Source organism: Solea solea, chromosome 14 (genome assembly GCF_958295425.1).
Source record: "Solea solea chromosome 14, fSolSol10.1, whole genome shotgun sequence".
NCBI classification, from domain to species: Eukaryota; Metazoa; Chordata; class Actinopteri; order Pleuronectiformes; family Soleidae; genus Solea; species Solea solea.
In genome coordinates, this window is record NC_081147.1 from 22,830,482 (window position 1) to 22,843,273 (window position 12,792).

Genomic DNA, 12,792 nt, shown 5'->3' on the forward strand with positions numbered 1-12,792 from the left:
AATTAGCAAAAAATCAGATGCACAGAAAAAGGTTCCAGAAAACTTGCCAGTCCTTTTTAGACTCTTACACAAAATGAATTTGATGCAAACACCTCAGATATATCTGTACATGGGTTTATTGAAAATGCAAGAAACATATGTACAGTATGCGTTATATGCACACAGGAGACTGTAAAGTATGGCATAAATACCACACTGTATCCGTGTATCCATGTATTTCTATTCCAAAACAATATGAAAATAGGAATAAATTGATGACATAAAGAAAAAAACAAAAAACAAAAACGTATTGTCCAGGTGCAGGGGATAAAAATGAGATTGAAACCAGAGTTGAAAGATGTTTCTCAAACAGTTGAAAACACACACATATGCATCGACGAGGTCTAAGGTCTCACTTACTCTTCGTTTCCTGGTAACAATCAAGGTGAAATAAAAAATATAAACTATCAACACACTGCAATTATTGGTGTTCGAATGGTTTGTGGTTAATGTAGTTTTACATTTTCTGCTCCTGATGACAAAGAGACACAAGAACACTCATGAGCATGAGTTTCTTTTTAAATCACAAAGTGTTTCGCTGTGAATTCTCTACAACACTTTTCTATGTGGTTTTGGTGACATTTCCTCTCGTCTCCTGCCCAAAAACATCTGTCCCTCAAACCCACAGACCTCCTCCACTGCAGCTCACATGGTTTCAAATACCTTTTCTCTGCTCATAGTCTCGACGCCGGGGGCGGGGGCGGGGGTCTAAATGTCACCTGGCATTGAAAACTGAATTACAATTTAACCTAACTAAACTTCATACAAATAAATACAATGTACGTCAATAACATTTACCGAAATACGATAGAAAAATTATCTAATCTGACTTTGTATTACAGACCAATTAGCGGTGAGCTAAACAACGCCAACGGCAAACGCATACATGTCAATGCCTTGGCAACAAAGTCTATTTTTGCAGATGTTTCCTCCCACAGCAGTAAAAAAGTCAAATTGAAACTCAACAAGGACACAAGACGGTTGTCAAAGTGACCTCATCTGCCTGGTGTCATGTTTAAAATGTAAGCTTTCCTTTGTTCCAGGCATAACAAGTTATATATATATATATATATATATATATATACATATATATATATATATATATATATATATGTATATATATGTACATGAAAAAATAACGCGCTGGTAGAAACACAGAAATAACAAATGAGAAAGAGTCGCTGGCTAAACTAAAAGGAGCTCTCTGCAGGGTCTTTGTGTCTCTTCCCTGCCTGCAAGTTTAACCGCAATGCACATCCTGTTGAGGCCCATAGTCAGCTCTAATCTGAGTAAACAACCTCAGCGGTTGGTCAAAAAGGCAGAGAGGTGGCTCACCACCAGTGAGTGGAGCTGTCACATATTATCTTGCTTGTTCTTGATTATGATCAACATTATGTAGACATGAGTCAAAAAAATTTGAGAATTCTTATTCAGCATTTAATGCATATCTGAGAAAAAGATGACGTCTCGTGTAGATCTGACCACCGCTGTCTGTGTTGAACCTCTTTCTCTTTCTAAAACACGAAGACTGAGAATGCAAGAAAATATAAGAAATTACAAGTTTCAAATGAAGCCATAGTGTTGCTAAATAATACTATAAAAATAAAATAATAATAGTTTCATATAAGAATACAGGATTTCTTTTCAGCACTCTGTGTGACAGTGAGCCAGCATGCGCTCTAATGAAACTTCAATTATTTATTCTATTCTATTTAATCCATGCTCTGTATTTATATCGCACCTTTCTAGCCTTGATGAAAACACTCACAGCTACTTTACACCACAGTTTTGACATTCATCCTTTGCTGTCACTCATCTTTCACACACATTCACACGCTGCCGTGCACAGCCATCAGGAACAAAGTGAGGGTTCAATGTCCAGGAATCCAGAACCCCAAATCTAGAATCGCCCCCTTAAAGTTGATTAATACAACATATTATTACACGCAGCAGTTATTTAACATTTAGTACCAGCGTCTGTTACTATTGTTTTACATGGTGGGGAATTTTCTATTTTGCTTCTTTTACATCAAAATTAGCACGTGTTAAATGGTTTTTAAAACACAGGTGACAGACTCCTTTCCCAGTGCAAGTGTGCACTTTCTGATATTTTCTTTTCAATTTCGTGTCCCAGATGCACCGTAAACCAAGCGGAGGGAAGGTGCAGAGCTTGAACCTTACAAACTATTTTAGATTGCTGCTCAAAAAGGTGTGCTTTATATTATGTTCCACATGAGTGCAGACTCTGTGACTAAGCTACAGTAAATTTTCCAAGTTATGCTGATTGTGTCCAAAATCCTGATTATAGTAGGTGTAAAAAGAGGCTATTAATTAGAAAACTGACATTTAACCTACTTTTTACATTTAACCGAGGGCGAGTTTATCAAACTAAAACAAACTTTATTGTTTATTTTTCCTACAGATTAAGAAAACCTACATTTTGGTGGAACAATGAATAGATGTGTCTGTTGACCAAGTTTGGGGCAGGGGGGGAAGTGCAGTTTCAACGCTTCAGCCAATCAGGTAGTTTTCTATGTTTATAGTGTGATCTCGTTACTTTACCTTCCATTTGGGTGGAAAGTCATGAGTAGGTCAACATCATGGTGCTGCACCACAATGATTTCAAGACTCGCTGCTTTGTTTCTGCTTAGTGGAGAGTGTGAGTGCATGTGCTGTGTGTTATTGTGTTATTCTGTATTCTGTATGAGGCGAGGCCTTGTGGCATTATCTCTTCATGGCATTGTATATATTTTGAATTAACTTTGTTATTTTTTCTCTCTCTTTTGTCCAGCTCTGATTTGCACTGCAGAGGCTCCTGTCCTGGTCTCTGTGACTGTGGTCAAACTTGGAGACAATGTGAATTTAACATGTCCAGTCTCGAGTGACAAGGAAGTATTTAACTGGTATAAACAGCCTCCTGGACACATGCTGCATACAGTTGTTTCAAGAATAATGAAAAAGAAAATTGAACAATTCATTGATAAACGTTTCACCTTCAAAAAAGTGGATAATCAGTATTTTCTCACCATCGTAAATGTGAGCAAAGAGGATGAAGCGACATACTTCTGTCAAACCGGAACAATGTATACAAATACATTTGTCAGTGGCACATTCTTGGCTGTGAACGGTAAAATAACTTCAACTATCTGCATCTGTGTGACAGTGCACACAGACCTGAAGTTGCACCAGCCTTTTTTCTAGTTTCATTCTTTTTTGTTTCTCTAAATCTTGCAGATGAGAATCCAGAAAAGGTGTCCGGCCGCCCAGGACAACAGGTGACTCTGCAGTGTTCCCTCGTTTCCAAGAGCAAAGGAAACACAGTCCAGTGTCCTGGCAGAGACGGTGTTTCCTTGTTCAGAGCCGGCTCAGGATCAGGACTCTCCCGTCCCAACTTCATTTACGTTCACAAGAACTCTGACGATGATGATGGGACGCATCGCTGTGCTGTGCTCACATGTGGAAACATCTTGTTTGGTAAAGAGACCAAAGTGGAGACAAGTACGTACAAACTTGTTAAACTCCACCCTGTACGACTTAATATAAATTTTAACTAACATATTTAATGTCTTGAAGGGAATCTTTGCGACCTAACTGTTCCCGTGCTTGGTGTGCTGTTGGCCTGCTGTGTCGCTGTGATTGTTGCCCTTGGTTTCTTTGTAATAAGGAACCAACGTAACGTTTGCAAACACTGTAAAGGTAAGTCATGAGAGAAAGATCCTCATTATTCTTTATAACAAAATCTGAAAACTGTTGAATCCTAAGAATATAAGTAAAATACACTCACAGACCACTTCTTTAGGTATTTGCTGTGGCCTTCTGCTCCTGTAGACCATCTGTGTTGTGAGATGGTCTTTGTTACAGAGATGGTGAGATCACCCATGATGGAACCTCTAGAGTCAGAGAGGAGTTAAGTTGAAAGACTTTATTGAAGACAGCAGCTCAGACCCGAGGAGAACAGCGAGGCATCATCGCAGATCGTGGCGAGCAGCGTGTCAGGTCTGATACATGCACTTAGTCAGACTTGAGATAGTGTATGATGTCAAGGTGCCTTGGTATCTAGGGAGGGAGTTTATATTGAACACCAGGTTGTTATGTTATAGGTGTTATAGGTGTTATAGAACATGTGAGTAATTAAACTTAAAGACTAGATTTGTTTTTCTGTTATTGGTGCTTATTGGAGTTTGTGTTTTCTATCACCTTGAACCATTTTGGTCATTCTCCTCTGACCTCTGACATCAACACGGTATTTTATTAACCCAGAGAACTGCTGCTCACTGGATGTTTTCCTCTGTAAACCGAAGACATGATTGTTGTCTGTGAAATTCCCATTAGATCAGCCGTGAAATAATCAGACCAGCGTGTCTGACACAAACAACACAGCACCTTTCTTACCCTCTAGGTCGTTCTATCACGTCTACATGCTTTAATGCATGAGATGCTACACTGTGATTGTCTGAGTAGATTTAAGGCATTAACAAAGACAGCGAACAAGTGGACCTAAAGAAATGATCCGGTGAGTGTATCAACAAATGTTACACACACACTGTGTTACATTCTAGCATCTGTTATTTTGTCAAAAGAGGCCTCACATGATTCTGTGTGGATTCGTCACATGTTGGTCTTCCATTGTTTGAATGTGTAAAGTGCAGCTAATGGTACAAACAGTTCATAGTTACCGCGCAAATGACAAGTAAAAGTTTCACTCTGATTTTTACAGGAGCAGCGAGTGTTTCTCATCACCGTGAAAATGACAGGTCAAGTGTGGAAGCATCGAATGATGTGGTATGTTTTTAACGCTGCCGTCATCAAGTCAGAAATAAGCTGAACTATAACAAGAATTAAAAGAGTTAATTCAAGTTGAAGTGTGGTCACATGGAGGCGTAACGGCTAGTACTGTTGCCTCACAATGAAGAAGGAAAAGTCACCAGTTCAATTTCTGGTTTGACTGGTGGCTTTTCTGGGTGGAAGTTTGAGTTTGTTCTCCTTGTGTGTGCGTGGATTTCCTTCCACAGTCCAAAAACATACAATGGGTTAACTGGACACTGTTAATCAGTGGTTCTCAAACTTTTTACATCATTAATTATCACCAACGTTAAAATACAGCGGTGTAAAAAGGTCGAGCAAAGTCAGCGACGGACTTTTCACAGGAGGCAGATTTACTCCCGATAAGATCATTTGCTCTCTCATCCTCCTCCTCTTCCTTCACATTTAAATTTAAGAAACATAAGTAAAACTATACTCCAACTATGATGTGGACATAAAATTATATTAATTAATATTTAATGTTATACAGATGATGAAGTCCAGTGAGAACAGGTTGGAACATCTTGTTCTGCCTATTTAGAATTCAAAGGTCAATTAGAAAGTGTGAATACATTCTGTTGCGAAAACTGCAAAACATTATTTAGTGTTGTGTATAAAAAAAAGTGTGCAATAGAGATTGAAGGACACACAAATATCATCCATGAACACAGTGTTTGTGTCGTTTTGTTTGCAGGACGGCGAATCAGTGAACTATGCGGCGCTGGATTTCACTGCAAGGAAAGCGAAGAGAGTGAAGGAGAAGCGAGAAGCTCCACCGGAGAGTTTGTACTCTGCTGTGGAGCGCAGATGAACCAAATGAACTCAACATTCGCTGTAAATGGAGATTGTCTGCAGAAGGACTCACGTCACTGATAACCAAGCGGAGAATACATTTCATTTAAAACATTATTTCCTTTTTTTTCCACTATGTTCTATAGTTACTGAACTGAAATACACTGGATGTTAAAACAAGCATCAGATTATTTTAATTCCCTTTAAAAGAGACATTATTAAGGCAAATGTTATATATATATATTATTAGACCACTACCCAAAAAACCCTACAGTTACCCTAAATTAACAGCATTGGTAATTAACAAAACATTATTTTTTTTAATGTTCCTTTCAATGTTTAATACACCAGCATATAGAAGCTCTTTAACTGAAATTATATTATTAATGCTGACATATAATTAATATAATTATCCATTAAAGTTTTACATAAAAAAAAAAAACTGGGAAATAGTAAAGCACATGATTATTTTTTCTATACAGATGTCATCTTATAGTTATTTGCTTGCATTCCTGAACAGAATATTTGGTTTTAGTGGTTGAATGTTATGCTTGATTCATTTCTGCCCTGCTCAAATGTGGGTATATATGCTCCCACTGGGCCAGATCATGGAGTATCATAACACCTCCTACCACTCGTACGCCGATGATACACAACTCTATATTACAGTGTCACCACATGACTACAGTCCATTACAGTCGCTGAGTGAGTGTATCCAACAAGTCAATCAGTGGATGGGCCAGAATTTTCTCCAGCTCAATGCAGAAAAGACAGAAGTAACACTAAAAACCTGATTAGATGAAATGGGAAGAACAGGTGTCAGCCCTGTGACAAACAAGGGAGGGCAAAAACACAACAGATGAAAAATTCTTTGTCTGCTTGATTTAAATCGTTTTATTTTTTATAATTGATTTTTTAAAATTGATTTTGTTTTCATTTCATATGTATTTACTTGCTTCTGTAAAGCACTATGAATTGCCTTGTGTAAGAATGGCGCTATATAAACTTGCCTTGCCTATAAAGACAGTGAATCCAGCTCGTTATTTTTAGTTTTTAAACAGGTTTTTGTCAACATTTCTGAAATATTCATATTTTCTTGTTCATTGCAAAGCCCTTGACATGAACACAACTCAATTTCAGGATGATCAGTGGTAAATAAAAGTTGAAAAATGACGTAGAGCAGATTAAGAATGAGGAATAAAATCAAGTGTCAGCTTTTTTTAACAGCTTGTTTTTCTTAGTTTGTATTTTTGTTTCTTGAAAAATGTGTCATTTTAAAACTGCACTCTTGAAGTTTCCATCACGTATGATAAAGTCAGCTCAGCTCACACAGTGCAAGTGCAGATCTATGAACGCCCTCCACATCATGTCAAGGAACAGAAGCTTCATACGTGTGAAGAAATCTCATGTGTATCTTGCACCTCTTATGTCAGATCACATCCTGCTGCAGAGGTGAGGTGAGCAACAGCGGTTTGGTCAGAGGCAGAGAGACGGCCGGCAGCGTAACTGTTGCATGTGGCTTTGCTTGTTGTTTTTGATGTAAGCTGCTGTTACAGAGCGAGTGTCGGAGACCAAAAGATACCAAAGAAAACCAAAATGTAGAAGATAAAAAGCTCACTGCTTCTGCTCCTAGCGCTATAACATTAACCTCAGTTCATTTAAGTTCATTTGAAATCTGATCTATTTTTCCAGGAGGCAGAGCCGGTCGTCTTTAGGCCAGAAGCTCCTTCAGTATGTGGGCCAAACATTGTCCCCAACACTGAATTACTGAGCTGGAAGAGGGTGAAAAATGTACAATAAAACAAATGAAAAAGAAGCACGACATGAATGAATAAATGATTGTGAATGAGTGTAAACTGTAGAGTGTAGAGACTGTGTCAAACTTGCTGACAATGAACTCATCTGACAAAACAAAAACTCATTTGGTCTTTTGTAAACAGGAATTAATATATATATATATATATATATATATATATATATATACATATATACACATATAAATATATGTTCATTTAAATATTGAGAGTCTGAGACACAAGTGGAGACAAGTATTCTAGTAACAAGTCACGTTATTAAAAGCGCAGCAATTGGTGAGCACATGATTTTTTTTATCAAATTATACAATTATTTTATGTTTATAACACATTCTTTACTATTCATCTGTTGGAAGAAATTACACCTTTTTAAAGTTCTAATTGTAGTCCTATTCAAAATCATTAATTACAGTATTTCCGGATGTCCAATAAAAGTCACTAACACTGTGTGGGTTTAGTTTTGTGAGTAATTTTGGTGACCGTGTCCCATATTTTGATTTGTTTCTGAGTAAGCACTGATAATTATAATAAATGACAGTGATTTTTTTTTCCTTGTATCTATTTCTATTTTAATCTGATCTGTATTTGGAAGTGAAAATTATCGGATTATGATTTTCCAGCCCAGCCCTCAGTCTCATTTTAGGAATGTTTACCAATAAAATATGTTACAAGTCACTAATACAGTACAAGTGAAATGAAAATGGACTGCAAATCCTTTTTTTATAATTTCCCCTTGTCAAGACAAAATTAAATATGGCACCTGAATTTTAAGCCCTAACGGAACTGAATTTTAAAAAAGAGCAACAAAAGATCTGCATCTTAAAGTGTGTGTGTGTGTGGGGGGGGGGGGGGGGGGGGGGGGTTCTGAGTTTTCTGCCTTTCAGCCAATCATGAGAATTTGCACCTCAAATACGCTGAAGAAATGTTGAAAAAAGACTAAAGCATTTAGGAAGGAAGACAAAAGCTGTGCTGAGAGAGAACGGTCATTTACCACAATGATGCTGGGACGGCTGACAACGCTGACTCTTCTTATTTCATTGTGTAAGTTCAACTTTAGTCTAAAATGATTGTTGTGTAAGTTCAGCTGCATTAGAATAAGATAAGATAAGATAGTCATTTATTTGTCCCGCAGTGGGGAAATTTACATTTTTACAGCAGCAAGACAGTAAAGATAATAAATAATAAACATGAATTACCAAAAAAGAAAATTAAAACAAAAAAAATTAACGCTTAGACTATAAAAAAAATAGTTAAAATAGAATGTACATTATAGAATCGAGTAGATGTTTATTTATTGCCATTGCAACACACACACACAAGCTCTTTTTTTAGATGCTCAGACAAGTTAAATCAGGATTTTAAGAAATTAAAATTCACAAAATGTGCAGTTCGTCACCAGATGAAAGATACTCTGTGCATTACTTTGAATCAGAGGATACTGTTAGGTAAGATAATGCCTGATATCTTTGTTCAGCTGCAGCCGCTCCTCGCCAGATCTCTGTGATTGTGGTGGAAGTTGGCGGGACCGTTGACTTCCCATGCCCGGTCTCCGAGAAGGAGGGGAAGTTCTTCCACTGGTACAAGCAAAGTCCTGGATACCTGTTTGAAACGGTTGCCACGGGAACGTTTACCAAACAGATGCTTCAGGGGCCGTTCCAGAACCCTCGTTTCAAAGTGACAGAGGGGGATTCCAATTATATTCTTTCCATCACTGATGTCGTAAAAGAGGACGAAGGAACATACTTCTGTCAAAATGGAACTGCGTATTCTCAGACTTTCGTTTATGGCAATTTCTTGGCTGTGAATGGTATTTTTTTTTTTTGTCATTTGACACATCATTCTTATTTTGTTTCGTCTGGTCTTTTTTGTATCTCCTGGAGATTTTGTATCTCCTATAAACAATGATGTTCAATGTTTTTTCATTTTCATGACTTTTTCCTCATGTAGATCAGAGTCAGCAGAGAAACGTCTTTGTGAAACAGAGTCCAGAAACGGCCTCAGTCCACCCGGGGTTCACTGTGACGCTACAGTGTTCCCTTCTTTCCCAGAAAATAGGAAACCGTGTTGAATGTCCAGATGATCAAATGGTTTACTGGTTCCGAGCTGCGTCGCAACACAGTCATCCTGGAATAGTTTACACTAACAGGAGCAGAAGTGCGGAAAAAAGGAGCTGCGTCTACAGTCTGACTAAAACCATCGAGGACTCCACTGATGCTGGGACTTACTACTGTGCTGTGGCCATATGTGGAGAAATCCTGTTTGGTGAAGGAACCGAAGTGGAGACAAGTAAGTTTGTATGTTTAATGCAACGTATTGTTGATTGTTTCAGAGTTATTGTTCTGAATGATTTTAGAGTGATTTAGAAGATAGGTGTTCCACAAGGATCCGTTCTTGGCCCTGTAGTTTTCTTTTTTGTTGGCTGTTTATTAAGTCTCTTCTCTAGCTGACTGTAATGACCATGTTTATTGCATTATTAGGGTTCGAGCACACGGTTCTATTGAAACTGAAGGAGTTATTCTTCTTCCTCCAAATTAATTTTTGAGGGCCTGAACATACCCCAAAAGTCACAGATTTTTGCAACTGCATCAATCCTGGTGAAAATGTACGTGTGAAAGTCATTCAGTGAAAAAGCGTCAAAAATTTGAAGTGGGAGGGGCTATCAAATATGGAAAAACGCTTTCATCAGGTGATTTTTTTGAAATTGGTACACATGTTAATCATGTTAGGACGGTCCAAAAAGTCAGGACATTGTCGTAAGTCCTACAGGAAGGCTGCCATTTTGGGTTGAATGGCCAGTTGAGGATCTAAAGTTCTTGAATGTTTTTTAAAATGTCGCAACTGAAGAAAGAAACTCTTATAACTACGCGATGGAAGGTCCAATCTGAACCAAACTTGCTATAATTGATTACGACATGTTTGCACAAGCGCACTTTGTATGACTGTATGAACGCCTGTACGTGTTTTATACTGTACACATTTCAAATTTAACACGCAAAATCTGTTGTTTGTGTACAAAAGGGTTTTACTGAATAAACCATTTTGTTTTTCTCCGTTTTAAATAGTTAAAACAGCATTTTGACATGCAGTAAATTGTAAATAACAGCCAGATATTGGAAAATATTCTGGGAAAAACAGGACATGTTCTGGTACTTTTATGGTTAATTTTTATTTTTATTTTTTTTAAATCACTACCTTTGCAAACGACAGGAATCTCAGTGAATTTTCAAGAATAATGTTTTTTTTTGTTTTTTTTAAAAGACAAACATTTGAGGAGTCAAAGTTACATGTCCCTTTTTACATTTTTCAGGACAAGAATGGCACCTTGTTGCCGCTGTGCTCGGGGCTCTGTTGGCACTCTGTCTGATTGTGATTGCCGTCCTTGTTTGCTCAAGACACTGAGGTCATGGTGTGGTCAGGTATGTTTAAGTGAAAAGTGCCTTCTCTATTTCCCTCGACAACACTGCCACCCTATGGCAGTATATCGTTTTATTGACTGAGTGGTAACGTTGCCAAAATCAAATGGTAGAGTTTTTGATTCAAGGACACTCTACAGTGTGTAAATAATCTCTGTAATCTGAATAAGCCCATGTTAGAATGACATGTGAATGTAATAATGTAACCGTCTAATGGAGAAACCGAGCACAACGACGGCAGTTATGGTCGACGAGAAAACAGGACAAGTGTTAAATTCTCTGCTGTAAATTGGAAGATAAAGCGTGTCCGACTGGATCATCCTGAACCTTTAAGACATCAGATTAGCCTTTTTCAGTATTCTGCAGTATTGTATTATTGTTTAAACCACCATGTTGATCTTGTCCGCTTTATTTCACCTTAACTTTTTAATTTGTCTGTTGTATTTTATCTCATTGTTTGTGTGTTTGATTTGTCTCCTTATTTAACTCAATGGCTGACATTGCGATAGACATCAATTCGATCACTGCTCTGAAAATGGCTGGCAGCCAATTAATGTACAAATAAAATGTATTATTATTATTATTATTATTATTATTATTATTATTATTATTGTTATTATTATTATTATTATTAATAATAATAATAAACTTAAGAGGTTCACACCCAAACCTTAACTCACAACACTGAACACAAATATTAAATATTCAGTTACTTTCACCTCCAAAAAAAACCTCAGTATTTATACATAAAAGCTCAGCATTTGGTATTATAACACATTTTTCCCTATTCATCTGTTGCAAAAATGACACATTTTTAAAGTGCTAATTGTAGTTTTATTCAAAATCGTCATTTAAAATAATAAAACTTTTTGTGGTTTTGGTGACATTTCCTCTCGTCTCCTGCCCAAAAATATCTGTCCCTCAAACCCACAGACCTCCTCCACTGCAGCTCACATGGTTTCAAATATATGTTTCTCTGCTCATTGTCTCATCCACTGGCCTTAAAAACTGATTTATAATCGAACCTTAACTTAATACAAATAAGAACAATGTATGTTAATAATCATTTGCCCAAATGTTAAAGGAAATACGATAAAAAAAACAACCTAATCTGACTTTGTATTACAGACCAATTAGTGGTGAGCTAAACGATGCAAACAGCCAACGCATACATGTCAATGCCTTGGCAACAAAGTCTATCTTTGCAGATGTTTCCTCCCACAGCAGTAAAAAAATCAAATTGAAACTCAACAAGGACACGAGATGGTTTTCAAAGTGACCTCATCTGCCTGGTTATACATGATAAAATAACGCCCTGGTAGAAACGCAGAGAAAGAACAAACGAAAAACTGTCCCTTGCGAAACTTAAACAAGCTCCCTGCCTGCAAGTTTAACCTCAATGCACATCCTGTTGAGGCCCATAGTCCGCTCTAATCTGAGTATACAACAATAAGAAATGACAAGCTTCAGGCTGTGTTCCACATGAAGCCACAGTGTTTGTAAATAATACAGTTTCATATAAGAATACAGGGTTTGTTTGCAACACTCTGTGTGACAGTGAGCCAGCATGTACTCTAATGAAACCTGTGTTTTACTTTCAGAATTATCAGTGACAATGCTCATACTTTCCATCATGTCTTTCCACTACTACCCTCCGAAAGGCGCTACGGGGCCCTGAAGTGCCGCACCACGACACTGGGGAACAGCTGCTATCCCTCGACTGTACAAGAACTGAGTTCTCGGGTCCCCACACCTCCTCCATCGCTCAGCCTTTGGATTTGTCTTGATATGAGTAAACTGTGTGCAATCAATGTCTCTATCTAGAATCTATATCCACTTAACTATAGTTTTTACATTAGGGAGAACTGTTTTAAATGTAGTTGTATTGTTCTCAATGCAATGATAATAAAGACATTCTATTCTATTTATTT

The 12,792-nt window shown here is 37.4% G+C and overlaps 1 protein-coding gene and 1 long non-coding RNA gene across 3 annotated transcripts; both read left to right on the plus strand.

The window, feature by feature from the left end:
- The first annotated feature begins 3,611 nt into the window (after nt 1-3,611).
- On the plus strand, nt 3,612-6,753 carry LOC131472734 (uncharacterized). Its single transcript, XR_009242122.1, has 3 exons — nt 3,612-3,735; nt 4,757-4,821; nt 5,537-6,753. It is a non-coding gene; the product is annotated as an uncharacterized LOC131472734 (long non-coding RNA).
- A 1,659-nt stretch (nt 6,754-8,412) lies between these two features.
- On the plus strand, nt 8,413-12,789 carry LOC131472220 (uncharacterized). Of its 2 annotated transcripts, none has more exons than XM_058649144.1 (5): nt 8,413-8,489; nt 8,923-9,255; nt 9,396-9,734; nt 10,756-10,864; nt 12,463-12,789. In XM_058649144.1, exons 1-4 carry the CDS (start codon nt 8,444-8,446, stop codon nt 10,845-10,847), a joined length of 810 nt encoding a protein of 269 aa, XP_058505127.1. In that variant the 5' UTR covers nt 8,413-8,443; the 3' UTR covers nt 10,848-10,864; nt 12,463-12,789. The 2 variants fall into 2 exon arrangements, with proteins under 2 accessions (XP_058505127.1, XP_058505129.1); XM_058649146.1 differs by having other exon boundaries at nt 12,523-12,789.
- Nucleotides 12,790-12,792: the final 3 nt, after the last annotated feature.

What these genes read in the sequence shown, in the direction of transcription:
- LOC131472220 (XM_058649144.1), top strand. Translation starts at nt 8,444, where the DNA reads ATGATGCTGGGACGGCTGACAACGCTGACTCTTCTTATTTCATTGT. An exon ending in CAATTTCTTGGCTGTGAATG is followed by an intron (nt 9,256 to 9,395) that starts GTATTTTTTTTT and finishes TTCCTCATGTAG; the next exon opens with ATCAGAGTCAGCAGAGAAAC. An exon ending in AGGAACCGAAGTGGAGACAA is followed by an intron (nt 9,735 to 10,755) that starts GTAAGTTTGTAT and finishes TACATTTTTCAG; the next exon opens with GACAAGAATGGCACCTTGTT.